The sequence below is a fragment of the Dermochelys coriacea genome, chromosome 5 (genome assembly GCF_009764565.3).
Source record: "Dermochelys coriacea isolate rDerCor1 chromosome 5, rDerCor1.pri.v4, whole genome shotgun sequence".
In the NCBI taxonomy this organism is placed as follows: Eukaryota; Metazoa; Chordata; order Testudines; family Dermochelyidae; genus Dermochelys; species Dermochelys coriacea.
In genome coordinates, this window is record NC_050072.1 from 2448583 (window position 1) to 2476122 (window position 27540).

General features: G+C 57.9%; 2 protein-coding genes across 5 annotated transcripts in view; both read right to left on the bottom strand.

Moving 5' to 3' along the window:
- Positions 1-353: 353 nt before the first annotated feature.
- LOC119855922 lies at positions 354-10867 on the bottom strand. Its single transcript, XM_038402868.1, has 7 exons — positions 10823-10867; positions 9339-9485; positions 7673-7852; positions 6453-6740; positions 5289-5415; positions 3712-4134; positions 354-1970 (listed from the first exon to the last, which is right to left on the bottom strand). The coding sequence occupies exons 2-7, from the start codon at positions 9462-9464 to the stop codon at positions 1099-1101; spliced, it is 2016 nt and encodes a 671-aa protein (XP_038258796.1). The 5' UTR covers positions 9465-9485; positions 10823-10867; the 3' UTR covers positions 354-1098.
- Positions 10868-20954: 10087 nt separating this feature from the next.
- Positions 20955-27540, bottom strand: part of DNAJB5 (DnaJ heat shock protein family (Hsp40) member B5) — a 30625-nt gene continuing 24039 nt past the window's right edge. For all 4 annotated transcript variants that reach the window (XM_038403729.2, XM_038403728.2, XM_043514699.1 and 1 more), the window contains exon 4: positions 20955-23166. In XM_038403729.2, coding sequence (XP_038259657.2) covers positions 22933-23166 — 234 coding nt within the window. In that variant the 3' untranslated portion in view covers positions 20955-22932. The remainder of the gene's footprint in view (positions 23167-27540) is intronic.

The following is a 27540-nucleotide window of genomic DNA, read 5'->3' on the forward strand; positions in this document are numbered from 1 at the left end:
TATCTAGCAGTTCCCTAATTGTTCCCAACAGTCTGTTCGCTTTTCTGACAGTTGCTGCACACTGAGTGGATGTTTTCAGAGAACTCCCCACAGTGACTCCAAGATCCTTCTTGAGTGGTAACAGCTAATTTAGACCCTGTCATTTTCTGTGTAGAGTTGGGATTTTTCCCCGACGTGCATTACTTTGCATTTATCAACACTGAATTTCATCTGCCATTGTGTTTCCCCATCACCCAGTTTTGTGAGGTCCCTTTGTAACTCCTCAAAGTCAGCTTTGGACTTGACTATCTTGAGTAACTTTTTATCATCTGCAGCCAATGCCAGTTGGCTGTTTACCCCCTTTTCCAGATCACTGATGAATATGTGAACAGCTCTGGTTCCTGTATAGAGCCCTAGTGATCTGTCCCCTTGCTTGTGAATGAATGATGGATAGGCTGGGATCCTGCTCCAGGCCCAGGAAGAGCTGGTGTTCAAAAGGTTAAGGCAGCCAGCTCTCCCCCAGCAAAGCATGGAGGGATTTGCACTCACCGCCCAGAAAATGACTCCTTCTGTCCCCAGGAACAGCCCAAGGGGTGGTGAAAGGTGCCACTGGGCTGTGAACTCTGGGCAGGGCCCATTGCTCATCTCATTAGGCACCAACCAGCAAAACAGTGGTTGAGCAAGCCCCTATTTGCCTTGGGGTGTCTGTCAGGAGATCGGGGGCAGAAAACCCCAGAGCACGGACTGTGGGGGAAACACTTTATTGTCGTTTACCAACACAAAGCACAGGGGAAGCCGCCAACCTGCAGGCCGAAGCTATGCCTGTCCTGGGGCCATTTGGGGCCAGTTTCACCAGCACAGAGTAGCCACAGAGCCCCCTCCAACCTGAGGGAGTACCCCCTCCACCCTAGGCACAGAGCCAGCTCTAAGATCCCCTTCCCCCCACAAAAGCCTCCAGGGCCAGGGGCACTGCTGCACCTAAAGCCCAGGGGTCCTGAGCATGGGCCAGATTGGCAGTGAGCAGGACTGGAGGGATGCAAAGCACAGCCCCTGGCTGCCTGTGGTGGGCAATGCCCTGGCACAGGGCTGAATTACAGCCTGCGAGCTGGCCCCTGAGCATCAGGCCAGCGCAGTGGTAGCCAGGGACCAACGGAGTGCCTGCAGCAAGGGGCGGCTGTCGAGAAGGGCTGGGGAGGAGGCAGGCCTGGGCTGGGGAGACCGGGCCATCTGGCAGGGCCGTGGAGGGGACGGATACTGGAGAGGCGAGGCCAGCAGCTGCTGCAGTGGCACGGGTGGCTGGGACAGGACTGGGAGCAGCCGCGTGTACTCAGGATGCACAGGAAGGGCTTGTTGGTGCTGCTCTGGCTGGGGGCGCAACGGTGGAGATGGGGCCTGCCAGTGCTGCCTTGGCCAGGCTGGGAGCAGGACCAAGGGGGTGCACTGGTGGTGCAGCAGAGGGGCCTGCGGCCAATGGGTGGGGGAGGATGGAAGCTGGAGAGATGGGGGCTGCAGTGGAGGGGTGTGCCAGGGCTGCAGGGGCAGGGATGGGAGCTGGAGGGGTGGGGCCTGTGGGTGAGACACTGGCTCAGGGGGGCACCAGGGAGGTGGGGCCTGTAGGCAATGCAGTGAAAGCACCTGCTGGGGCCACGCTGGCTGGGACAGGAGGGGTGGGGCTGGCTGGCGGTGGGAGGGCAGCGTGGGTGGGATGGAAGCGAGTGGGCACAGGGTCTCCAGGATCTGCTTTTGCCAGTTGAGTGTGGTATCAAGGTAACCGCCTGGCCCGCCACTCCCCTGGGACGGTGCCAGTGGCTGCATGCCAGCGTGAAGGGCTTCCCCTCGTGGCTTCTTCAGCAGCCGCAGGAGGGCGTGTTCTGGGTCCTTCCTCTTCAGGCCGGCTGACGTGGTACCATCAGGGGAGGCTGGGAGGGTGGGGGGTGCCTCTAAGCAGGGCATGGGGGTGCTGCTCATTCTCACGGGGTCACCGTCCAGGCCTGCGGACGAGAAGCAGAGACCAGGGTGAGGATCCAGAGCAGGAGCTAGCGAGCTACGCTGGAGAGCAAGTGCCGCATGGGCACAGGCTGGCTGTGTTATGACAACACATGCAGGTCCCAGGCAGGGTCAGGGCCCACCAAGCCGGGTGCCCCCTGGGAACACAGCCCCTGTCCCACAGGGTTCACAGCCTCACCCATAGTGAGGGCAGCTAGACTGGTGGGAAGCCCCTACCCCCAGCCTACAGCCCCATCTTGCTCGTCTTCATGGAAGGGGCTCGGCCTTGCCGTGGGAAGTAGTTGGAGAGCGTCAGGGCTGTGGAGGCAGTGCCCCACATCCGGAGAAAGGTGGATTTAGGGAGACTCGTCCAGCCCCAGCTCACCCTACCGGCGACGGGAGGGCAGGAGCCACGCGAGCCTGGCTGGTTTTCCTGCTGCCGGGGTAGCTCTATACACAGAGGCCTGGTGACCTCCTAGCACTGGCTGGGAGTCAGGATGCTGCAGCCTGACGCCCCATGCCAGCGGGAACTGCCCGTTACTGCCAATGGCCAGTGGGCCAATCCCTGGCCCGCAGGAGACTCCAGTCGCCAGGAGACAAGAGCAGGGGCCCATGCAATGGCCATGGCAAAGCATCTTGGGACCTGGGTGAGGGGAGTCGCCCGAGTAACTCTGCTCTGTGGAGGGTTTAAAGCCCTATGGAAATATGAGGGAGATCCCCCCACCTGAAGGAGGCCAGGCCTGGCTCCATGGCAGAGCAGGATCCTCTGGCTGGGCACTCAGGCCAGCGCTGGCAGAAGGGGCCCTGGCACTCGGATGGATCCGTTTTTGGATACCTGAGAAGTCAGATCCCTGGGGTCTCGAGCTGGGCAGCCGAAGCCAGTGGCCATTTTTGGCCAGCACTGGCCTGAGTGGCCCATCAGTCAGAGGCAGAGGTAGGAGCAGGAGCTCAGCCTGCTGGGACAAGGCCTCCTACTCTTCTACAGCCACCTGACAAAGCCCCAGTTAAGGCAGGGGCCTCCCTCCCAGCTGTCTGCTTTGGCCAGTGCCCCATTAAAAGCCAGGGCCAGACTGGGGGTGGGGTTTCCAGGTGCAATTTCCCATGCCGATTTTGCTGGGGTGTCCTGCCCCTCGGAGCACCCAGTCTTGCAGGTGAGATTTGATAGGGCACCTGAGCAGACAGTCACAAGAACTGCCTCGGAGCAAGGCCCTGGGCCAGGCCTGGCTTCCCCCGCTACTCCACAGGGGCCTCGGCACAGCCAGCTGCGGGGCCCACTTGCTCAGATCTTTGCCTGGGGCTGGCTTGGGAAGATGATGGGAGCCTGGTGTCAGTCAGTGCTCATGGGACTGTCTGGGCTTGGTACGTACACAGACAGAGACGACTGAAGAGAACACCAGGCAGCCACCCCCGCCTCAACCAGCCCCCACAGTGCCAGCCATCTGTCCACCCATCCCTCCACATATTAATGCCAGGACATTAAGGGCGTGTCCCCATTGAGAAATTAATTCAGATTAAGGGTGGGTGCAAATTTAAAGCAGAATAGTTATTCTGGACTAGCTTCTCATGTGGGCACTCTTATCCTGAGCCGAGTGCTTTATTCCAAGTTTAGCTTTGGAAGTGGATTAAGCCAACTTGTGATAAAGCACTCAATTCAGAATAAGAGCGTCCACACAGGCAGCTAATCCAGAATAGCTTCCTGTGTAGACAAGCCTGAGAGCGCTTAACGGAGATCAGACAATACAGCACCTGCTAGAAACAGCTCCTGGTCTTCTGCTTCCCCGCTGTCAGACTCCTCTTCCGTGAGAGAGCCGGCGCTGTCCAGGTCCGTCGAGCTGGCGCTGTCCAGGTCCATTGAGCCGGCGCAGCACTTGCAGTGTGTGGAGTGGCTAGGGTGCTCCAAGTCATACATCAGCTTGGTGACCTCGCTCCCAAGGATGGCGTGCAGCTCCGGATAGAACAGGCAGTGGCCCCGCCCCGCCCCGATCTGGCGGTTGAAGTACTGCTTCATCATGGCATTGGCCTTCATGCGGCACTGCTGTGGCGATCGCCTGACTCCCGCTCCCATGAGCTCCAGGGACATCTCCCGGGCCAGCGGTACGCCGTGCGCCACCCGGCCTGCTATGCCCTTCCAGACCGAGAGCAGGCTCCTCATCTCCGCCTCCGACCACACTGGGCCAGCGCCGTTTCGGGAAGCAGAGAGGGAGAGGTCAGTAACAAGCAGGTGGCACAGCCAGGTGTGTTAGCGCGGCTGTAGCAACCCCCCTGGCCCAGCCCCCCAGCTCCACCCATGGCCAGAACCAGCAGCCACCTAGGAAGGAGCAATTCCTCCCCAGCCCAGTCTGTTAGCCGTTGGTTATGCTCAGACACAGATGGAGTCATATGGACACTCTCACTGGACCCTGTGGCGGAGAGTTCCCCAGGCGAGGTGTGCAGCTGCTGACGATCTGCCAGCTCCCTGCCCCAGGTGAGTTCTGCAACACTTTGGTCTAGCTCTGGTTGGACTTAGAGTGCAGGAGCTGGCCTAGGATAGACAGGAGGTCAGCCTATGATCCCTGCCTTAACCTGTAGGACTGTCTCCGCTCAGAACAGCCTCAGGCTTTCCTAGCCTCCAATTCTCCTGGCCCAGCTGACCCCAGCCCCCTCCTTCTCTAGAGACGGGGAGAGCTGAATGGAGCACTAGTCCCAGGGCGGGGTGCCCCACTAGCAATGCCATCCCATGGGTCAGAGTAACGGTATCTGCCAAGGACGGGGCTGTAGACTAGGGAGGGGCTCCCCGTTGGCATGAGCAGCCTGGCCCTGCGGGGTGGCCGGTGCCAGGGCACAGTGGATGGGGACAGCAGGAGTACAGGGGCCTGCCCTCTAGGCGTCGCCCACCACAGGCTGTCCTGGGAAGCGAGGGTTTGAGGTCCCAGGCCCTATATTCCAGCTACGCCCCAGGAGAAAGCAAAGTAGCCCTGCCGAGGCAGGGTCAGCACCGAGAACCCAGTCGTGCGTGGATGCTGGCTGAGCGGGGCCATGCCAGGTCCTGAGCAAAGCTGACCTACTCTCCTGGGGACAGAGAGGGCTCCAGGAGAGCCCTTCGCTGAGACAGCTGAGGATGCCAGAAACTCACTCCATGGGGTATCCTGGCCTCTGGCGCTCAGGGTGCTGGTCTGTGGCACACGGGGCTCCCTGTATCAGGCACCTCTAGCCCCACAGGTGGCCACCTCAGTCATTGCCGCTGAAGCAGAGTTTCCTGCGAGCGTGTCCGACCAAGGCTGTCCCTAGCGCCGTGCTGGAGACCCTCCTCTCCCTCCAGCCTAGCGAGGCAAATTACCACCTACCTCCACGTGTGTAGTCGGAGTCTTGCTGGAGCCACCCAGGGAGGGTAGAATCCAGGACCTGCTGCAGGCTGGTGGCCATGGTACTGCCCCGCTTCCTAGTGCCCGCCCAGCCTCGGAACCAGGGCATCTGCAAGGGGCAGAATTTCCGAGTTACTGTCTGGGTAACGGAGGGCAGATCCCCTGCTCGAGGGGAGCCTCACCAAGTCAGTGATCTCGTCTCCTCCACGTGGCTGGAATGGCTTCATGGCTGCAGGTGGAAGCTAGACAAATTCGGACTGGAACAAAGTGTACATTTTTGACAGTGAGGATCGTTAACCATTGGAACTGAGGGTTGTGCTGGATTCAGCATCACTGACCAGTTTCAAATCAAGATTGGATGTTTTTCTTCTCATAACATAAGAGCCGGGGACAGCCGTGCGTTACGTAGCTGGCCACTCCTGGGGTTTAATGGCCTCTGCGTGGCGAGGGAGGGGGACAATATTACCGACTTCCTGTCACGTCTGGCAGCCCCAGCAGTGGCCCAGGACCACGCTGTGCCAGGCACGGCACAGACAGCCCCTGCCCCAGGGAGCTCAGCAGACACTGTGGAGGGTGACCAGGGAGAAGGGGGGCCAGCCGAGAGCCAGGCTCAGGAACCCGTTTTCCCTGGAGAGCCACAGGCCTTCTGTGGCTTGGAACAGCAGAGACGGGGCCCTGGACAGTGGCCTGGCCAGCAGAGCAGGGACAGCTGTCGACGCAGGGCCATTTTAATGCTGAGGGCTGGAGGAGAAGGGACAGGAGACAGCCTGGGCGTTATAGCCCTGCTCCCCAGAGGTACCCTGCTGCCTGGCACCCATTGATTTCAGTGGGCGCCAAGTACCTAAATACCTCCGTAGGTCATGGCCCGAGGCACCACTGCCCCTGCATGCAGCTGTCCTGGGAACCACAGTACCAGCCCCCCAGCCCCCGCTTTCCCCAAAGCACCGGCTCTGGCCTGCAGGCAGAGAGACATGGCATCATGGGTGCCGGTCTGAGACAGCCGCTAGGATGGACAAACCAGTGGCCTGGCTAAGCCGTCCCGCTTCCCCTGCGGCCAATACCACCCATTCCTGCGGGATTTGGGGGGGGGCACACCTGGCCCAATGCCCTGCAGCCCTTCCCAGGGTGGCTGGGCCCCAGACTTACCCTGGAGCTGGGTTCCAGCAGGTTGTCCCCATGCAAGCCCGAGATGGGGAGAAAAGCCACAGTTGCTGGGTTCTTGCCCAGCTGGCAGAGGCAGGCGCTCACTGCCTGGATGATCTCCTGGTAGCGCTGGCGGCTGTAGGGAGGCTGCGTGGCATCCATCTTGTTCACACAGACGACGAGCTGCTTGGCCGGCAGGTTGCAGGCCAGGAGGACCAGCTGGTATGGGACAGCATAGCCGGCCTCACGCGGTCCCCCGGCCGCAGGCACCAGCAGCATGGCAGCACTGGCCTGGGGGAGACGAGAGCTGGTTAATGCCTGGAGCAACTCAGGTGTGTTAGTTGCGATGCACACGAAGCCAGGGAACCACAGACACGAGCGCTGGGGCCATGCACGGCTACGTAACTGCCACTATCCAGGGCACAGAGCAGTTCACGCCCATTGGGGCCTGGCGCCCGATCTCGTGCTGGCTGCGCGGCTCACGCCCACTGGGTCGGGTGCTCTATCTGGCTCTGGGCGTGGTCATGGGGCAGGTGTAGGGATTCCGGTACAGGGCAGCATGCCCTCTTTGGGGTGGGATGGGGTGGCGGGGGGTTAGGGGCACAGTGAATGGGGGGCAAACCTCCTCTTCCCCCAGAGAAGAGGAAAGGGAGGAAGGAGACAGGAGCAGGCAGCAGAGAAGCCAAGGGCAGACAGCCATGGCCTGACGATGCACCCCGCACATCAGCCCTGAACATTTAGTTACTGCTAGGGCCATGTGCCCTGTAACCCCCCCAGGGGAGAATTAAAGGGCAGCAGCAGAATTAACGCCAGCCAAGAGAGGCTGGTCAGACAAAGGGCACCACAGCTGAGCCTGCCCGTTCAGCTGTCCGAGGTACCCAGGTGGCCACGGCATGGCGTCTGACTGAACCCTGCCCGACATGCCAATAACCAGCACACGGACATGGGTTAAAGCGGGTTAGTGGAGGGAAGTCTTTAGAGCAAGATCCAGCGCTTTTGAGGCCGGAAGAGACTGTTAAATCTTCCCGTCCAGCCTCTTGCCAGAGATCCAGCCTTGACTCAGCCTCCAAGTGATGGGGAACCACACCCCTCGCTCCCGCAGCCCGGGGCGAGTTTCTGCCCTGCGTCAGCATCTAGCCAGCGGATCCTGGGTTTGTCAGTGAGCTCCCCAGCAATCAGGGCCCCAGCCATTCTGGTAATGCGCCCCCCAACCTGGCACTTACCTGAGCACTGCTCGGGAACCGGTTACTGAGCAGTCCCCTGGGCTCCAGGGAATCAACAATGACAACCTCGTACTTTGGGGTCGTGATGTGCTGCAGGAGGTGAGTGGGGGCTGCACCCTGCTGCTGCTCTGTGCTCGGCCTGTCCAGCACCCAGGCATGCGTGGGGGGGCTCTTCCCTGTCTGCACGGGGAGGGACGCCGGTTATAGTTCTTGTACGAGCCAGCAACAGCCACCTATCTTTAGACAAGGTACCCACAGAGCAACCAGCTGAGGCAAACCTCAGCCTTCCTCCGTCCCCCTGCCCAGCATCCCCCCTCTGCATGCAGCAGACATGCCACCCATGGCATCTTGGTGCCAGGAGTCTATGGGAATGGGGGCCTTGTGAGTGTCCCAGAGACCGGGGCAGCAGCCCTTTGTCTGACACACCTGGCACAACTGTGAGGTTCTCTCAGCTACGGGACAGTGAGCTCACACTGGGGCAGCCTGGCTGAGGAACGCACATGGGCCTGGGAGTCGGTGGTTCTAATCCTGCTTCTGCCGCCAGCTGCTGCCCTTGGGAAAGGCCTTGGGCAGCACTTACTTTGTAACAAAAGAGATGCCAGGACTCAAGCAATTGTTTTACATTCATAACTGATGCAGCAAGCAGAGAGGTGCCAGGGCTCAGCCCTGGCACAAATTAAACACTAGTCTTGGGGCTGAATTCCCAGGGGTGGGCACCGCTTCAGGGCATGCAATTTGAGACACACTAGGGCTAGATTCTCAAGGGTGGACCTCAGAGTCATGCCCCCAGGGGCTCAGCCAGCTCTGTGGCACCCAGAACTACTCATCTGCCCCAGAGGAGATGGCTAAGGCTGCAGAGCACCGTGGAAGTGCTGAGGGGAAACACCAGGCTCCTGTGGCTATTTGCGGCTTTGCCGGATGGGGGCCGGGCAGGGTGCTCCAGCACCATTTGTTCAGTTTTGTTACGCTGGAAAGCGAAGCCCAGTTTCTCTGGAAACCTCCCTGGGGGACTGGGGATCTGCTGGTCCAGGGGCACTGACATGGCTCTCGGGCTGAGACTAGCTGCTACATTGGAAGGGCTTTTTTTTCCACCAAATGCATCCGATGAAGTGAGCTGTAGCTCACGAAAGCTTATGCTCTAATAAATTTGTTAGTCTCTAAGGTGCCACAAGTCCTCCTTTTCTTTTTGCGAATACAGACTAACACGGCTGCTACTCTGAAACCTGTCATTGGAAGGGCTGCAATTGTCTGTTAGACAAGGCCTTTGGAGAAGCTCATCAGGCTCCAATTCCCCTGGGAGTGAGGGCTGAGAAATCCTCACTAGGCAGGACTGCGTCCTCCAGCTGCCCCGAGAAGAGAGATCCCAGCCCCCCCGGGTCACTCTGAGCCCATCCGCTCTGCTAGCTGGGGGGGCCTGCGGAAACGCTTCTCTTTTAAGTGGAGACAGAGGCTCACTTTGACTGTCCAGGCAGCAGTGAGGGGCCTAACCCCAGCCCCGCCGTCTGTGGGTCCCCCATAGAATGGGCATTGGCCGAGGGACCTCGCGGACAGTCTCATCGCAGAGCTTCCCCCCTATGCCGTCCAGCCCAGGCTCTGGTAGCGAGTGGTGGGGGACAGGGCTAAAGGGCACTCGTCTGCCCTGCAGACGGCCCCTAGCCACGGTTACCTCTCTCTGGGGTTTCTCCAGACTCTTCCAGCTGGCGCCCCCTTTGCGGAGCAGGTGTCTGGTCATGGTGGATTTCCCAGAGGCCTCTGGGCCGAGCACCAGGACCTGGAGCCGAGCCTGGCTCATGGGGCCACGGTGCAGCGACTGCTGTTGCAGGGGAAGCGAGGGAGAGTCAGGGGCTGTCTGCACCCAGGGAGCTCGCGGGGCAAGCCGCCAGCAGAGAGACCCTGTAAGCCAAGGACGAGCTCAGCCTCTCTGGGCAAACCCTGGATTACACCAGGGCAGGGCAGCGACACGTGGGCTGGGCCAGCGACACACAGGGGCTGGCTGCTCGGAGACCTGCAGGTGCTGGTGCTAAGGCCATCAGAGAGGTACCAGGGGGTCACATGTCGCAGAGCTCACTGTACACACCAGGCTGCTATGCAGCACCCCATTCCTCCCAGGAGCCCCCCTCCCAGCCCTCTATTATTTCAGGGGCTCCCCACTACTCTCCCTGACAGGGGGTCAGTGTGCCCCCCATTTCCCTTCCTCCCATACCAGGCTCATGCCATCAGCTGTCTGCACCCTATTATCAGTCCCCCCCAGACCCAGGATTCTGTGTGCACCCCTATTCTCACCTTTCTGGGTCCCCCAAACTCACCTCACAGCCCCCTTTCCCCCCCATAAGAGCCTCCCCCAGCCAGGGTAGGGTGTGCCCAGGGCATTCCCCCACCCTGGGGAGAGAAGCAGTACTCTGCTGGGAGGACGGCCAGCTATTGTTATCCTGAGAGGTGCTAATGGAGCCATCAGCCAGTCTGAGCTCCAAACAGTGCAGGCAGCTGAAGGTCTTGTGGGCTCAAGAGAGGGCAGGGGCTCCAGGTGCCCCCCAGATCAGCAGGGCTCTGGCCATGGATGCCTGGAACATTCCCTGACATTTCAGCATTGACTGGATGCAGCAAGTGACTGAATTGCAGCCTAGGGCAAGGCGTTCACAAGTGCAGCTGATGAGCCCCAGTCCCTGCAGAGAACCACCCCTAAACCCGCTCGCTCTAACCCCCTGCCCCTCACTAGGGAGATGCTGGGAGAGCAGAAGCCCGCTGGCCCCCCAAGAGAATCACCCCAGCCAATACAGAATGGGGCCAGAGGACCAGCCAGGGCTACCCAGCTGGGAGCAGGGAATCCAGGCTGATCTTCCCCAGCCCCCCATCCCATCGGCATTTCCCCCTGCAACCTCGCTCCAGCCTAGTCAGTGTTACACTCTCAGGGAGCCACTGTCCGGCACCGCCCGAGACATACTCAGAGCCATGTGGGCCTGGAGCAGTCATGGGTCCAACCCCCTATGTGGAGCCAGCATCAAGCACCCCTACAAGGGCTGCTTCCTCTTCTCCCTCCAGGGGAACTTTTAAACCAGTCGGGGAGTGGGAACCACCAGCCCTGCATTTCATTTCAGACCAGGCCTGGCTCCCAGGGCTGGGCTCCCCACGCACGCAGCCAGCTGCCCTTACCTCTGTCCCAGCACTGACTCCAGACACAGCTACCTGCAGCCTGCCCCACCCTGCCCTCCACCTGGCTCTTTAAAGAGTCTGGCTCCCAAGGGACTCCACCCACAGAGTTAGCCACACCCACACCAGTGTAGCAGAGACCTAGATGGCCAAAGCATTGCCCCATCCATGCCCCCTGCCTGGGCAGCGGGGCAAGGGGGTGTCAGGATCCCAGGTGCTCACAGGGAGTATCTCCTTTACACCAGCCCCTCTTCCCTGGGCCCCTCGCTCCTGTGCTCCCCCATGTGTCCCTGGCCCGCCCAGCTCACCCCATGCTCAGCAGGGTTCCCAGCTGAGGGGCAGCGGGATTCATGGGGGTGCGGTTCCCAGGCACCCTGAGAATGGCCAGCCCCCTTGCTGAGCCGGGGGCTCCCTGTGGTTTCAGATGGGTTTTAAGCCTTTACTCTCAGGCCTTCTCTGGGTGGGAATGTGGCACCAGTTTGACCGATGGAGTGAAAGTGGAGCAAATCCCATGTGGACGCTCTAATTTGAGTTTCAGAGGGGTTGGGACAGACCAGTTCCAACCAGTTCCTAATTGATTTCAGCTAAACATCCTGGAGAGGCAGGGACAGCTGCACAGGGTTCCTTCTCCCCCCCCACCACGATGGGTAGCTGAGCCCCACCCCCCCTGGGAGCAGCAGGGCTCCCCAGTTCTTCCCCCCCAGGAGCTAGGCTGGGGTGGGGCTGCTAGGGGCTCCCAGAGCAGTCGGGCTTGGCATTAACACTCCATTGAGATTCACTGGGCGCTCCTTCCTGCTCGGGCTTTCTGCAGAGTCGAGCAGCGTCGCTGCATCCGTCACTTGGGCCAGCTCCCCTCTCACAGTGTTGGGCTCAGGCTCTCTGCAGACTCGGGCAGCGTCTCTGTGTCAGTTACACTCGAGGCAGCGCCCCCCCCTGAGAGCGATGGGCTCAGGCTCTCTGCAGACTCGGGCAGTGTCTCTGTGTCAGTTACACTCGAGGCAGCGCCCCCCCCCCAAAGCGATGGGCTCAGGCTCTCTGCAGACTCGGGCAGCGTCTCTGTGTCAGTTACACTCGAGGCAGCGCCCCCCCCTGAGAGCGATGGGCTCAGGCTCTCTGCAGACTCGGGCAGTGTCTCTGTGTCAGGTACACTCGAGGCAGCGCCCCCCCCTGAGAGCGATGGGCTCAGGCTCTCTGCAGGCTCGGGCAGTGTCTCTGTGTCAGTTACACTCGGGACAGCGCCCCCCCCCCAAGAGCGATGGGCTCAGGCTCTCTGCAGACTCGGGCAGTGTCTCTGTGTCAGTTACACTCGGGGCAGCGCCCCCCCCTGAGAGCGATGGGCTCAGGCTCTCTGCAGACTCGGGCAGTGTCTCTGTGTCAGTTACACTCGAGGCAGCGCCCCCCCCTGAGAGCGATGGGCTCAGGCTCTCTGCAGACTCGGTCAGTGTCTCTGTGTCAGTTACACTCGGGACAGCGCCCCCCCCTGAGAGCGATGGGCTCAGGCTCTCTGCAGACTCGGGCAGTGTCTCTGTGTCAGGTACACTCGAGGCAGCGCCCCCCCCCGAGAGCGATGGGCTCAGGCTCTCTGCAGACTCGGGCAGTGTCTCTGTGTCAGGTACACTCGAGGCAGCGCCCCCCCCCAAGAGCGATGGGCTCAGGCTCTCTGCAGACTCGGGCAGTGTCTCTGTGTCAGGTACACTCGAGGCAGCGCCCCCCCCCGAGAGCGATGGGCTCAGGCTCTCTGCAGACTCGGGCAGTGTCTCTGTGTCAGGTACACTCGAGGCAGCGCCCCCCCCTGAGAGCGATGGGCTCAGGCTCTCTGCAGACTCGGGCAGTGTCTCTGTGTCAGGTACACTCGAGGCAGCGCCCCCCCCCGAGAGCGATGGGCTCAGGCTCTCTGCAGACTCGGGCAGTGTCTCTGTGTCAGGTACACTCGAGGCAGCGCCCCCCCCTGAGAGCGATGGGCTCAGGCTCTCTGCAGGCTCGGGCAGTGTCTCTGTGTCAGTTACACTCGGGACAGCGCCCCCCCCCCAAGAGCGATGGGCTCAGGCTCTCTGCAGACTCGGGCAGTGTCTCTGTGTCAGTTACACTCGGGGCAGCGCCCCCCCCTGAGAGCGATGGGCTCAGGCTCTCTGCAGACTCGGGCAGTGTCTCTGTGTCAGGTACACTCGAGGCAGCGCCCCCCCCTGAGAGCGATGGGCTCAGGCTCTCTGCAGGCTCGGGCAGTGTCTCTGTGTCAGTTACACTCGGGACAGCGCCCCCCCCCCAAGAGCGATGGGCTCAGGCTCTCTGCAGACTCGGGCAGTGTCTCTGTGTCAGTTACACTCGGGGCAGCGCCCCCCCTGAGAGCGATGGGCTCAGGCTCTCTGCAGACTCGGGCAGTGTCTCTGTGTCAGGTACACTCGAGGCAGCGCCCCCCCCTGAGAGCGATGGGCTCAGGCTCTCTGCAGACTCGGGCAGTGTCTCTGTGTCAGTTACACTCGGGGCAGCGCCCCCCCCTGAGAGCGATGGGCTCAGGCTCTCTGCAGACTCGGGCAGGTGCGGGCTGTGTTGGCCATGCTTGGGCCATTTTTCAAGAGTTTCCTCACACCCACAAGGGCTAGAAATGCACTTATTAAAATGGAGGCTGAGCTTCTGCGTTAATCTTGTGACTTCAGGAGCCAGGCCCTGGGTACAGGCCTTGAGTGCCCACGTCTTAATCCCTCCCAGAGCACGTTAGCGTCGCTGCTCAGAGGGAGCGTGGGTGGACTAACGTGTGAGGCCAGCGTCGCCCCGGGGACAATCCCTGGCTACACCAAGGAACTGGGCCCTGGGGCATTTCCCCGCTCCGCTCCCATGAGAGGTGATTGAGGCTTTTAAACTGTCTCTTTCCCTGCATCTGCCGCCAGAGGGCAGCCAAACCCTGAGGGAAACCCTGGGGATGGGCCTCTGAGAGCTGGAGCTGACTAGCTTGGCCTTCCCCTCGCCCCGATCTCACCCCTATGGGGTATGGGACTGTACCCAGCTAGCAGGGCTCTCATGGGGCAGGAGGGTGGCCGGCAGCTTCACAGACCTGAAGGGCACAGATGATCTGGAATGGCACAGGAGACGTTTCCTGCCTGCCAGGAGCATCCTGGCGGGCGGTGAAGCCGTTTATCTGGAGGGTCTTTACCCCCAAAGCCCGTGACATGCTCCAGCCTACAAATAGTGTAGGACAGCTGCAATAGCTAGACGTGGGGAGGGGGGGGTGTCCATGCTTGTGAGCACGGCTGCTGCAGAGGGACCTGGTGCAGCCGGGTCTTCGTCAGGAGGATGCTGCTCACTGTAGTTGGACTGGGGTCGTGCCCCCCAGCACAGGGATGCTGCCTGAGTCTGCAGTGAGCACGGGGTGCAGATATGAGCTGTGTGCAGGCAGATGGGGGGCCATAGCTGGTGCTTTTCACAGCAGCTCTTGCTGCGGTGAGTTTTATGATTGCAGACAGCAGGGACAGATGGGATAACTGGCTCTGTGGATAAGGGAAAAGTAGGAGACGTGTTATTCCTTACCTTTAGCAAAGCTTTTGATACAGTGTCCCACGGTATTCTTGCCAGGAAGTTGAAGAAGTATGGGATGGATGAATGGACTATAAGGTGGATAGAAAGCTGGCTACATCATCGGGCTCAACGGGTAGTGATCAAGGGCTCCATGTCTAGCTGGCAGCCGGTATCAAGCAGCGTGCCCCAAGGGCCGGTCCTGGGGCTGGTTTTGTTCAATATCTTCATTAATGGTCTGGAGGATGGTGTGGATTGCATCCTCAGCAAGTTTGCAGATGACACTAAACTGGGAGGAGAGGTAGATACGCTGGAGGGTAGGGATAGGACACAGAGGGACCTAAACAAATTAGAGGATTGGGCCAAAAGAAATCCAATGAGATTCCACAAGGACAAGTGCAGAGTCCTGCACTTAGGAGGGAAGAATCCCATGCACTGCTACATACTAGAGACCGAGTGGCTAAGCAGCAGTTCTGCAGAAAAGGACCTAGGGGTTACAGTGGACGAGAAGCTGGATATGAGTCAACAGTGTGCCCTTGTTGCCAAGAAGGCCAATGGCATTTTGGGCTGTATAAGTAGGGGCATTGCCAGCAGATGGAGGGACGTGATCATTCCCCTCTACTCGACATTGGTGAGGCCTCATCTGGAGTACTGTGTCCAGTTTTGGGCCCCACACTACAAGTAGGATGTGGAAAAATTGGAAAGAGTCCAGCGGAGGGCAACAAAAATGATTAGGGGACTGGAACACATGACTGATGAGGAGAGGCTGAGGGAACTGGGATTGTTTAGTCTGTGGAAGAGAAGAATGAGGGGGGATTTGATAACTGCTTTCAACTACCTGAAGGGGGTTGTCACGGAGTCCCCGGCGATGCTCTGGAGCTGCTCCCCATGAAGCCAGGCAGGACTCTGGGGAGTCTCCTCTCTGGGAGCAGCCTGTCTGCAGGACACGCAGCTCACCCGGGTTCCCCCTTCCTGGGTCTGACCTCGGGGCATTCAGCATCCTCTGCCCCTCCGTGCGCTTCCCACAGCGAGTCCCCCCAGGCGGGCTCCTGGGGAAGCCAGAGGGTCCTGCCCCCCAACTCCGCAGTCAGACGGGACTCTCAGCCAGCCAGTAACACAGAAGGTTTATTAGACGACAGGAACATGGTCTAACACAGAGCTTGTAGGTGCAGAGAACAGGACCCCTCAGCTGGGTCCATTTTGGGGGGCAGGGAGCCAGAGAACCCCATCTGCACTTCACTCCATGTCCCCAGCCAGCCCCAAACTGAAACTCTCTCCAGCCCCCTCCTCTGGTCTTTGTCCCTTTCCCGGGCCAGGAGGTCACTGGATTCCTTTGTTCTCCAGCCCTTTAGCTCTCACCTTGCAGCGGGGAAGGGCCCAGGCCACCAGTTGCCAGGAAACAGGGTGTCGGCCATTCTCTGTGTCCAGACCCCTGCACACACCTGCCTCTAGGGCTCTGCAACGATCATACACCCTTATCCCACCCCTAGAGACTTAAGAACTGCCATGGGGAAACTGAGGCACCCCCACACTATTCAGAGGAAACATTAAGAACAGTCCCGCTTCGTCACAGTGAGTTCCAAAGAGGATGGAGCTCGGCTCTTCTCAGTGGTGGCAGATGACAGAACGAGGAGCAACAGTCTCAAGTTGCAGTGGGGGAGGTTTAGGTTGGATATTAGGAAACACTATTTCACTAGGAGGGTGGTGAAGTCCTGGAATGGTTTCCCTAGGGAGGTGGTGGAATCTCCTTCCTTAGAGGTTTTTAAGGTCAGGCTTGACAAAGCCCTGGCGGGGATGATTTAGTTGGGGTTGGTCCTGCTCTGAGCAGGGAGTTGGACTCGATACCTCCTGAGGTCCCTTCCAACCCTGAGATTCTATGATCACAGAATGGCCCACTGCGTCCTGCCTGCCCCTCCCAGGTGCCTGCGCAGGATAGCTCCCCCGCCTGCAAAGCGTTGTCAGTTTTCAGTGCCCCGAGGGCAGGGTTCCCTCCCCTTCCTGGGGGCAGAGGGTCCCGATCTCCAGCCCTCCTGATCTCACCGCCTGCCATTCAGCCTGGATGGCCCAGGAGCCCAGGGTTCATTTCCCTGCACCACAGCAGAGTCCCTTTGTGACATTGGGGAAGTCACCCAGGACATGTCCCCTGCGGCTGGTCCATGCCAGCTGACTCGGGCTCCCAGGGCGCAGGCTAAGGGGCTGTATACGTGCAATGCAGACATCTGGGCTCAGGCTGGAGCCTGGGTTGTAGGGCTGTGGAAGGCTCCCAGAGCCCAGGCACCACCCTGAACCCGGAAGTCTACACGGCCATGACCCAGACCCCGTCAGTAGGCACAGGTCTGCGATGGGTTTTAGCTGCAGTGTAGACATACCCTGAGGGTGCGTCTACACCACAGCCTGAGCCCCGGCTCTAAGTCAGGTTTGAGCCCAAGCTGCCTTCCGTCTGCACACAAAGCAGTCTGGGGTGGGTCAGCAAGCACTACAGACCCGGATCCCTGCTGGGGCAGGGGGCAGAGCCCAAGTCAGACAGGCTGCGCCGTGTGGAGCGGACGCAGACCCAGACAGTGCGGACGCTCGAGCATGGGCTTGGAAACACTGAGTCCATACGCCTGGCTTGCACAGACCTGGTTTACAATGCCGTGTAGATGTACCCATAGTCTCTGTGGGGCTCAGTGCCCATCTGTACGGGGGAGAAAGGTGCTGGAGAGATGCTCAGCCAGCCAAGGGGGTGGATAAATACCCTGGGTAGATTCTGCTCTGTTTCCTCCCATCCCTTCCTGCTTGGCCCCCAGGTTTGTGCGGAGTTACCCTGTCCCGTGGGCAGCTGAGGGCTCAGTAAAAGCTGGTGCCCAAGGAACTGGAGAGGTGAGTGGCCTGTGAGCTCCCTGGCTGAGCGGCTGGAGGCATTCGCTCTCACACTGGGGACCGCAGCGAGGCCAGAGCCGGGCTTTAGGGGCCACACTGTGTCCCAGGGAACTAGGGTGACCAGACAGCAAATGTGAAAAATCGGGATGGGGGTGAGGGATAATAGGAGCCTATATAAGAAAAAGACCCAAAAATCGGGACTGTCCCTATAAAATCGGGACACCTGGTCACCCTACAGGGAACAGAGCTCGCCAGGCGGCTGATGGGCAGGAGTCTGGCTTCCAGCAGCCGGAGCAGCACACCATGTAAAAGGCAGTGCCAGCCCTTTGCCCCCAACCATGCGCCCCACCTTCTGGCTGGGCCCCGTTGGCCAGGCTGCCCCGCCCCAGTGACTGTGGTCAGATCCCACCTGAAAACCCACTCCCCCCTGCCTCGCAGCACTCCTCTTGGCTGGGGGGAAAGGGGGGGTGAAGCCCAGGGCGGAGCTGCATGGTGGTCTGGGGGACTTGGACAGGGCCAGCCCCGTGCACAGTGCCAGGTTTACACTGGTGCCATGGAGCCAGGCCCATGCTCAGAAGGGGCCCCGGCCTGCTCCGCTTGCCCTGCACCCCGAGACCCCGGTAGCTCCCCCTGCCCACCACTTGCTCCTCTTGGCCTGCCTGCCGGCCAGCCAAGGGCTCCTCTACATCCCTATCCCCATCCCCACCCTCCTGCTCCTCTCAGCCTCCTGGCCGGACCACAGGGCACCTCCGGCTCCGGGCAGCCTCTGCTTCCCACCGCCTGTGGGGCCCCACCTGGCTCCCCGGTGCTGAGTCTCCTGGGACGGGGCAGAAGCCCGCCAAGTCTGAGGTCTCAGCTGGTGGGGCGGATGCCAGTGGGGGGGAGAGGGGGCTTGGCTGGGCCTCTCCAGGCAAGTGGGTCCTTAGGGAGCCCGGATGGGGCAGGCCCTGGCCTGGCTGATGGCGCCACTCCTCAGGGGCCGGAGCGATTCTTGGCCCCGGGACCAGCCCTGGCTGCGCTGCTGGCTCAGCCCGGCAGGGTCACCTCCCAGCAGGGCCGGGGAGTGCAGCCGGGAGGCAGGGCATGGGGGAGGGGGTCTCTTAGGGGTCTGGGGGGCGGATGCTGGGCTGAGAGGGGCAGGGAAGATGTGGGTGTTGGGGCGCTAGGAGTGGGGGTTCTGCAGGAGGTGCTGGGCACTTGTGGTGGGGCTGTGGGCAGGGGGGCTGGGCAGGGCTGGTGTTGTGCAGGGTGCTGTGCATTTGTGGAGGGGTCTGAGGTGGGTGCTGGGCATAGTGGGTCCGGGGGGTCTCTGGCCATAGGAGTCGGGGGGGGCTGTGTGGTGTGGCATGGGCCTGCCCCCCGAGGGGAAGGGGCATGCTGACAGCACAGGGCTGGGTGGGCCACTGGGCATATGGCAACTGCCGGTTTGTAAACAGTGCCCTCGCACTGGGCTTGGCAGAGCGGGGCTGCCCCTGCCATGCCCTGCCTGGCCCCCACGCCAGGCTCCATTGGTCCCATGGGGGCCCACAAATATGTTTGGTGCCAGGCCCACAAAAGGTTAATCCAGCCCTGCCTGTGCAGCGCTGAGCACACGGACAGCGCTCAGTAAAGAATCCAGTGGGAGCCCTTCAACTCCTGGCTCCCGCCCTTCCCTTTGGGTGTGGGGGGGTGTCACTGCACAAACACCCCCCCCCCTTGACCCAGATTCCCATGTTAAAGCGTGTTTGCCAGCAGCAGGAGAAATGCTTGGAGCGCAGAGCCTGCTAGAGTTGCAGAGCTCCCGGTGCACATGCAGAGGCAGCCGGGCCAAGCCTGCATCCCCCTGTGCCAGCTCACAACGCCACTCAGGTTGGGGGCCCTCTCAAATCGGGGCAGGGGGAAACTGTCCCTTTGCCCTGAAGATGGGAAATGTTCACTTAAACTGGGACAGGGGTTTGGACCTGACAACAGGACAGTCCCGACACCTGGGACTGGAGGGAGACCTGAAATTGCAGCTGGTCAGCATTATCTCTGCCCGGGGGGCAGGTGGGTTAGTGGTTATGTCCGGGAACCAGGACTCCTGGGCTCTATTTGCAGCCCTGTTGCCGATTGGCTGCGTGTCCTAGGGCAGATCATGTTCTCTCTCTACATCCCCCGTATTGTCCCAGGTGAAGGGGACAGGAGTCTCTCATTCTTGTGCGCTGACCTAGCTGGGCGTCAGATGCCCTGGCATGTAGGCTGAGCTGTTGTGGGCACTGTGGGGGTCAGAGCCTGGGCTCCACGGCTTTGGGAGGTGATATATTGTTCGCACTCTCAGTCTACCATTCGCACGTACTGTGTTATCAGGGGTGTTACACTGGTCTGGCCCCAGCCCTTAAAATTCAGTTACCCCACTACGACCCAGCTCGTGCACACAAGCCTGTTTCAGTCTTGTCAGCTCAGGCTTAGGCAATGGCCTGTGAGATCGAGGCTCAGAGGAAGACGTTTGGCTAGAACAGACTTGGGCAAAGCATGCTCCCTCGTGGGCTCCACGCACTCTGCGGCCGTCTCTCTGCCCAGGGTCAGAACGCCGCTTGGGGCAGGGCTTTGCAGCAGGTGGGAAAAGACAGTTTTAGCTTGGGACAGTTTCCTGTGTCCAGGGGCAGTGGATGAGGGTCTGGGCCTGTCACATAACCATGGCAAGGGGAAGTAAAGAACGAACAGAGAATTACCCAGAGACCAGCATCCCCTGATCCATCCTGAAAACCCACTGTGCTAGCACAGAAGAATCTACGGTATGTTAGTTCATTACAAGACCTTCTGACCCTACTCGGCTCAGCAGAGACATGGGATAGTGCCTTTGAAATCTGGCTGCCCTGCTGGATTTGGAGAGGGGACAATCCTAGGGGAAGCCCGTTCTTTCATCCTTTGGACATTTGCAGACAGCAAGCCGCCCTGTCTTTCCCCTCCCCCCCAGGACCAATGGTGGATTTTGATGCTCCTGGACTCTGGCCCTTTCCAGAGATGGGACATCAGTGCAGGCAGAGCGATTTCATGGACTCCTAGGCCAGACAAGGACCATTGTGACCATCTAGTCCAAGCATTTTAAGGGGGGCTCCAGCTACACCATTGCTGCAGAGGCTGAACAACTGGGCCTGTGTTTTGGTTTCAATCAAGGCTGATATTCAGGGGGAAGGTTCAAACCGGTGGTTTTTAGAACACTGGGTTCCAGGTCACTGTGTTTTACAGGCTGCAGCCCCTTCCACCGCAATGCCTGGAGCGCACACAGCGCTCGCGGGGGTTGTCGCTGTCAGCCAAAGCCCCGCATCACTAACAGGTTGGGGGGATGGAAACTTTGGCCAAGGGACAAACTTATTCCTGTGAAAAGGGCTGAGAGATCCCCACTGTCCATGCAGGAAACCAGCTTTTAAAGGTCTCTGAGAACGCCACTTCACACTGCACTTGGAGCTAGGGGCTGTATATGGGAGTCTAGCAGGCTGCCAAAAGCACCAGCAGAGCTTCAGAGAGATGGGATCAAGCTCAGAAGAGAGCAGGACAAGGAGCAATGGCCTGAAGCGAAGGAAGGACTAGACTAGACAGACTGAGCCCTTGTCAGTTGGAGGAGCAAATCCCCAGTCTTACGCAGAGCTCCAGGGGCTGATTTGCTCCCCTGGGAGGGGCAGGGAGCTGTCTCTGGCAGAACCCAGGGCTCAGCTGGGATGTGAAGTTACAGAGAGCTCGTGTGTGTGTTGAGAGCACCAGGTTTGAGGAACCCCTGCCCTGCCCCAGCCCTGACATTGCCAGCAGGTTTATTTTTAAAATACTTTATTTTTCTCAATACTGACATTACAAAAAAAAAGAAAAAAAAAGAAAAATACAAAATACAAAAAAAAAAAAAAAACAAAACAAACCAAACCCACTATAAAACATTCAGGATCTCATTGAAACTGAGAAAAACAAAGCAGCTCCCAGCCTGGACTGCCGCCCCATGTTCCTCTCCCCCCGTCAGCGTTATCTGAACAGCGTTTATGTTTTTCTAACCGAACACGTAACATGGGAGGGACAAGGCATCATTGTAACCATTCCAACGGGTTTATAAATGAAGCGCTGTGTGACAGTTTCCTCCTCTCCAGAACGACGTCTTTGCCCTGGATTCCATTCCCCCTACGCGTTACATACTGTACATCTGTACATAGCGGACTGGGGTGTACATCCCACAGCAGAGTATCAACGGACACTCCAGAATACCTCAGTTAAAACCAAGATAGCTTAAAGTCAGCTCAGACTTACCAATGCAGGATTCCAGAGGTGCTCTGAGAAGGCCTAGACATAGGGAATGAGCCCAGAGAAAACCTCTCATTTCACGTCCAGAGGACTCCTAGGGCAATGGCCATCTGCTTGCACGGTGTCTGTGTGACTAGAAATGCTGTGCCTCTTTGGATCAGCTTCTGAACCGTCCCAAAGGCAGGTTAAATATGCTTCATTTTATGAAGAACCCAGCCCCAGAGACACTGGCAAGACAGGCTGACGTAGGTAAGAAATATAAAAATTCTCCCAATGGAAATCCAAGTTTAAAAAAATACAGCATTTAAAAAGAAAGCCACCCAAGCAGATTCCCTCCTGCTCCTCTCCGAAACACATCCTGAATTCCTTCTGCCCTGAAGGAAAGCATCTACATGCACATTCTTCTTGCTGCTAAATCCCTACTGTGTAACTCAAACACTAGCAAAACAAACCTCAGCTCCACTCACGCTTGGCTCTGCTTGTACACCTAGACTTCGGCTACACACGGATTACGTTCTCACAGACATGATGTTCATATGGCTGAATTGATCCCCAGAAGAGTTGGGATGAACCACTCCAGAAAAAAACCCTTATGGGGTTATAAATAAAAGCAGCAATTTAAACTCAACACACCTGAACAAGACAGCTTGCATCCTGGGCCCCCTGCCCCTCCCTTCTACTACCGTACATTTTTGGCATGCCAGCATGCACAGCAACATCCTGATAGGACATTGGCCCAACTCCACTCCCACCCATCTTACATGCTCTGAACCGATAAAGCTGGGACGCTTAAGTTTTAAGAAGAGTGCAGGAGGGGTGAGGGTCTGAAACGAGGTGCCTTGCAGCTCAGTGTTTGCATTCAGCACAGAAGATAATCAGCTGTAATCCTGGCACCGCAGAACGGACCCCAGTAAACTACAGGTACTGTGGTTCTGTGTTGGAAACGGTTCCGCTAGGGTGGCCATGGTGTATACAAGTCGTGCCTTTGTTGTGCACACTCATAGAATTTGTTTGGATTCTTGGTACTAATGGAACCCAATAGCAGCAAGCTTCAGAAAGGTGAAGCTAAAGCTAACCCTTCCAAGTCCTATGTACACTGTGTGGAATCTCTACGCTTTCCAGGAGACACAAATTCATCCTCTAGCCAGGAAGTTGACTTCAAAGCGTGCGATGCGAAAACCACCAACGGATAAAATTCCCTGGGCCCGCAGCCCATGCCCATTTGCTTGGACCAGGCAGAAAAGCTAGACCTCCAGGAAAAGGTGCCCAGCCCAGAGACCCAGCACGAGTTAGCCAGGAATCTGAGCTCCTGAATCCCACACTGCTAGAGTATAACAGAGGCTGACAAAAGGCAGGTGAAAGGGCTGGGGTTAACAGGACCGTGTGGAAAGGAGCGTGGGTTTTTTGCATTTGAGTGTGAATGGGCACCTCCGCTTTGTGCAGCTCAGATGCTGTGGCACGTGTGTTGGAAGTATTGCTGCTTGCAGAACGTCCCCATGGCTCTAGGAGCACGGCAGGTGCTGTTTGAGGATCTGTCTCGTCTGTGGAGCTATTTTGTCTGGGAAGCGGACTTTGAACTCTACAATCAAGTCTCCCCGTTGGGTGGGGACCTTTGGGAAGGGCAGCCCTTCCCCTCGCAGTCTTTTCACGGTGCCAGGCTTGATGATGTCGTTGCAGGGCAGAGGGATCACCCTCCCGTCGAGAGTGGGAATGTTCACTGTACAGCCACACAAAGCCTGCAAGGAAGAAGAGCAAACAGTGAGACCGGCTGCAACTTGGAGTCTCTAGAAAAAGCCCATGTGTGTAAGAGCAGCCAAGGCTGGGAACCCACTACTGGCCTGAGCAGTTCTGCTCCCTCACCCAGCAGACATGACACTAGCCCCTGGCCTGTCGCTGTTACCCATTTCACGTCTATTAGCAATGCAGCAGCAACGCCATTATCATCTGGGGGATATACAGGAGTCTCCCCCATGTACACATCCTAGGTGTTCTACTGAGAACGCTCCAGAAAAGCACATGGCATGTGGGTTCAACCATGGTGGTGGTTTCATGGTGGCATCCACTCTTCACTCCACTCAGGCCTTCAGAAGTGGGGCAGGTTTCTCTAGAACTCTACCCAGAGTGTGCAAAGCGCTCAGGACAGGCTGCATTTCATCTCTTACCCCGTGTTTGTCTGAATCCAGAGAAGCAGAGACCCCGAAGAGGAGGAAATCAGAGTAAGTGTCTCCCCAGAAGGACAACAGACTGGTGATGTACCCTGCTGCTGCGGAGTGTGACAGGGTCTCTGGCTACACAACACTGCCCACATTTTGTGTAGTACAAATCCTAAGTTTGGAAGCGGCTCATTATTAGATATAATCTCTCCCCCCACCCTGACTTTTCATAGTAATGGTGAATCAGTGTACGTTCGTAGTTCCCCATTTGTACAGCAACACAAGCTAGAACACTGCAACCAGACCCGATCCCGAAGGACCAGACTACAAGTGTTGGGTTCAAGTCTGGTTTGAAAACATCCCAGTTGTTTCAGGTGTGGGTCGACTCTCCTCCTGCCCAGGGGCGGGCATGACAGTGGCTGCATGCCATACTCCTGCCACTTGCTGTGCTGTGTGCACTTTGGAGTGAGTGTGCCGAGGATCCGCAGCACCTCTCGCTCCACAACACATGCACAGCGCGGCAGGGGGCAGCAGCTGGCAGGAGTGAGGCACTGCCTGGTTCCCGTGGGCACAAAGCATCAGTGCTGACTCGGGTTTGGCGGGAGGGGAGTGTCTAGTCAGAAAACGACTCTTGGGCTCAGGTCCAGTTCAGGCATAAAAACAGGCCCAAGCAGACCTGTCGGAAGAACTTTGAGCAAGTGAGCTGTGGGGAGGTCTCCTCATTGCCTGCTACCACGGTCCACGGCTGACAATGCCCGAACCGCTGGCCATTCCCAAGCTTGTCCTCCTAAAGATGTGCTTTACAAAGCACTTTGGAGCTCACCGGAATCTTGCCCTAGCCACCAGCCTGTGCATTGCCCACACTGTGATTCTCAAACCAGATGACTGAATCACCAATCAGGAGTTTTTAATTACTGCACAGGGTGATTTCGGGTAACCGCCCCAAAATGTCATGTCTTTCTTAGTAAGCAGGACCTGGTACCCTTAGCCACTATGTGGCTTGGTTTCAGCTAGGCCTGACTAAATCAGCCAATACCTAGAGTGTTTTGAACATTAGCCATCTGGCTTGGAGAACAGAAGAACACTGCAGATGGAAAAGTGCATAGAAAGTACATTCAGATCTTTGCCTCAAGTAACATAACCAAGGATTCTGCATGCGCCCAGCTCTTGCAGACAGGAAACTGGGCAGGGTAACTGCAAATGCACAGAAGCAGCCAGTCACACACAAGCTGGGTTTTGATGAAATCAAGACCCAGTGTCTTTTTTTAGGAGCCTCATTACATGCAGCCTGACTTCCAACAAACTATAAAAGGCAACAGCAGGGACAAGTCACATGGGGCAGACGCAGCCCTGACACTTGGCGCTGGAATGGCAGGGGTGCTGCAGGCCAGGATAAAGGCACCTTGACAGAGCTGTGCATGCAAGAAGCTTGCCCTGAACCTGCCTACAATATTGCTGCCTACAGCCAGGTAGTGTTGGTCAGTCAGCCCAAGGAATGCTAAACTGCACCAATAAACCCCCAAACGCCGGGCTTGGCTATCTCAAATCCATGATTCCATGTGCATCCCAGGAAGAGCCCTCCAGCAGCATAGCACCCCCCCGTGGGGCAGGCTAGTCTCCCAGCACAGACCACTCCCACACACAGAAGAGAAGAGCGGCGAGGAGCGTGAGGGGATCTGGACTAAAGTGGCCACCTCCGTACTTCCCTAGATTTTAAGGCACGGAAGGACCACTGTAATTCACCCGGTCTGACCTCTTGCATAGAACTGGCCAGAAATCTCTAAATCAAGCCCTCCCTTTCTGGCTGAGCTAGACCGTATCTTTTAGAAAGACATCCCGCCTCCAGTTAGCAATTCCACCTGACGGAGAATCCACGGGGCGAGTTGCTCCAATGGGTCATTCCCCACACTTTTCAGAGTAGCAGCTGTGTTAGTCTGTATTCGCAAAAAGAAAAGGAGTACTTGTGGCACCTTAGAGACTAACAAATGTATTTGAGCAGAAGCTTTCGTGAGCTACAGCTCACTTCATCCGATGAAGTGAGCTGTAGCTCACGAAAGCTTATGCTCAAATACATTTGTTAGTCTCTAAGGTGCCACAAGTCCTCCTTTTCTTATTCCCCACACTTAACAGTCTAGCTGTAGCTTCCAGCCATTGGTCCTGTTCTGCCTTTGGCTGCAAGATTAAAGAGCCGTCTGCCACCAGAAAACATATCCCCACTTAAGTGCCTATAGACTGTGATTAAGTCACCTCTTAGCTTCTCTCAGCTAAACTAAACAGCTCAAGCTTCTTTAGTCTCTCACTATGAGGCATGTTTTCCCGAATATCAGTCTCTGGACAGGGCTACAGGAGGGAGTGCCTGCTAAAGTGCTCTAGTGGGGTTGAACTGCAGCACCTCTTCCTTCTCTGAGTTCCCAACGGGGCCCCCTCTACCCTTCGCTGATCGCCCAGGAGAGGTAAGCAGCAACAGGGCAAGCTAAATTTAGACTATGGCCTTGTTCAATCCCTGACGAAGTATCCGAATGTTTCTGCTGCTCATCAGCTGTCGCCCTTCCCAGAGCTCAGCATCTCTGCCCAGCGCGCTGGATTTATCTATAGCTCATAGGCCCTGGCACCTCTGCCAACAGCCTCCAAAAGGCTAGGAAAGCAAGAGCCAGGAATTCCTCAGCTGCCCACTCACTGCTCGCAGCACAGACGCTTCCAGGAAGTTAAAACTCTTGAAAGTTCTCTCCCTTCCTGCAGCGGGGAGATCCACTGATGGACATGAGCAGGAAGTTTACCTAGAACCGTATCAACACACCTCTGCCCCTGGCTACTTGTACCCACTGCTTCCAACAGCCTGCGGCTGAAGCGCTACACACAGCTCCCCCGTTGTATTGTGAGGGAGGAGTCTCTAAGGTTCACCGTTCTCCTGGGTTCCTCTCTGCTCTCAATAAAGCCCACTCTCCTGTAGACTACACATGGCTGGCTCCCAGCATGGCTCTAGCTCCACAGAGGGTATAAGGACAGACTTTGGGGTCGGAGAACCTAGAGGAAGTGCCCTGTCTGGAGCATTAAAAGTTCCCCTGCCTGGCTTCTCCTTTTAGCAGGGTGGCAGTGGCTTTGCTGTACTGGCTCATTCAGGCATTGCTGCTTTCTATTTTGGTGCAGATCTTAACAAGTTTTGCCTCTTTAATAAAGGAAACCCATATAGCTGAACATGGGCTCCATCTCCCCCAGGCTAGGGCCTCACTGACTCAAGAGGGCCTGTGCAGAGCTGACAGGCACAGGGGGTGGGCTCTTCTGGGTTAGATTTCTGTGCTTTGCTTTTAGTGACTCTGTGGCACTGAGCTGTACACACCAGCGAGGAAACCCGCAGCCAGCCCCTTGGGAAGGGGGATGCTTTCTGCCAGTTTGTAGGGAACTCTTTGGCTGATGGTGCTTATTTTGCAGGTGTGGGGAGAGGATACTCAGGATGCCACTCAAGTCTTGCATCCTCTGGAAGAGGCTGGCATCCACGCTGCTCCTGGCTGCTGGGATAGTCACTCGAGAGTCACAAGGTGCATTTTCCCTCTGCCCCACAAGCCCTGGAGCATATGTCTCTGCAGCACTTGCAGCCAGGGCTGCTCAGAGGCCAAACTGTAAGGCCAGCCCAGCAATGACTAACCCCACCCCAGCTGTGCTCAGAGGCCAGAGGAAGAGAGTGTGCCTCCCTGCAGCTGAGCTAGCTAAGCTCCTCCCCAGGTCTCCATCAGCTCAAGCCATGTGTAAACTGCACACAGGAATGGACCGATCCTGGTCCCCATGAACTAGCTTATTGCTACTCTGTAACCAACAACTCCTCTCCGCACTGCTGTGGATCTGCCTGTGCCCCAGCAGGTTTCCCAGGGAGTCAAGGAGGAAACGAAACAGTCACACAGCCTCTCAGGTTAAATCCGGGCAGCAATCCCCTTCAAGCTTCTGCACATGGGAGGCTTGGTA

Excerpts from the sequence above, each read along its gene's own strand:
- LOC119855922 (XM_038402868.1), bottom strand. The coding sequence starts at position 9,464 with ATGAGCCAGGCTCGGCTCCAGGTCCTGGTGCTCGGCCCAGAGGCCTCT. Across the intron at positions 6,741-7,672 it reads GGTTCCCGAGCAGTGCTCAG|GCCAGTGCTGCCATGCTGCT; the intron begins GTAAGTGCCAGG and ends CGTCTCCCCCAG. Across the intron at positions 5,416-6,452 it reads TGCTGGAACCCAGCTCCAGG|ATGCCCTGGTTCCGAGGCTG; the intron begins GTAAGTCTGGGG and ends TGCCCCTTGCAG.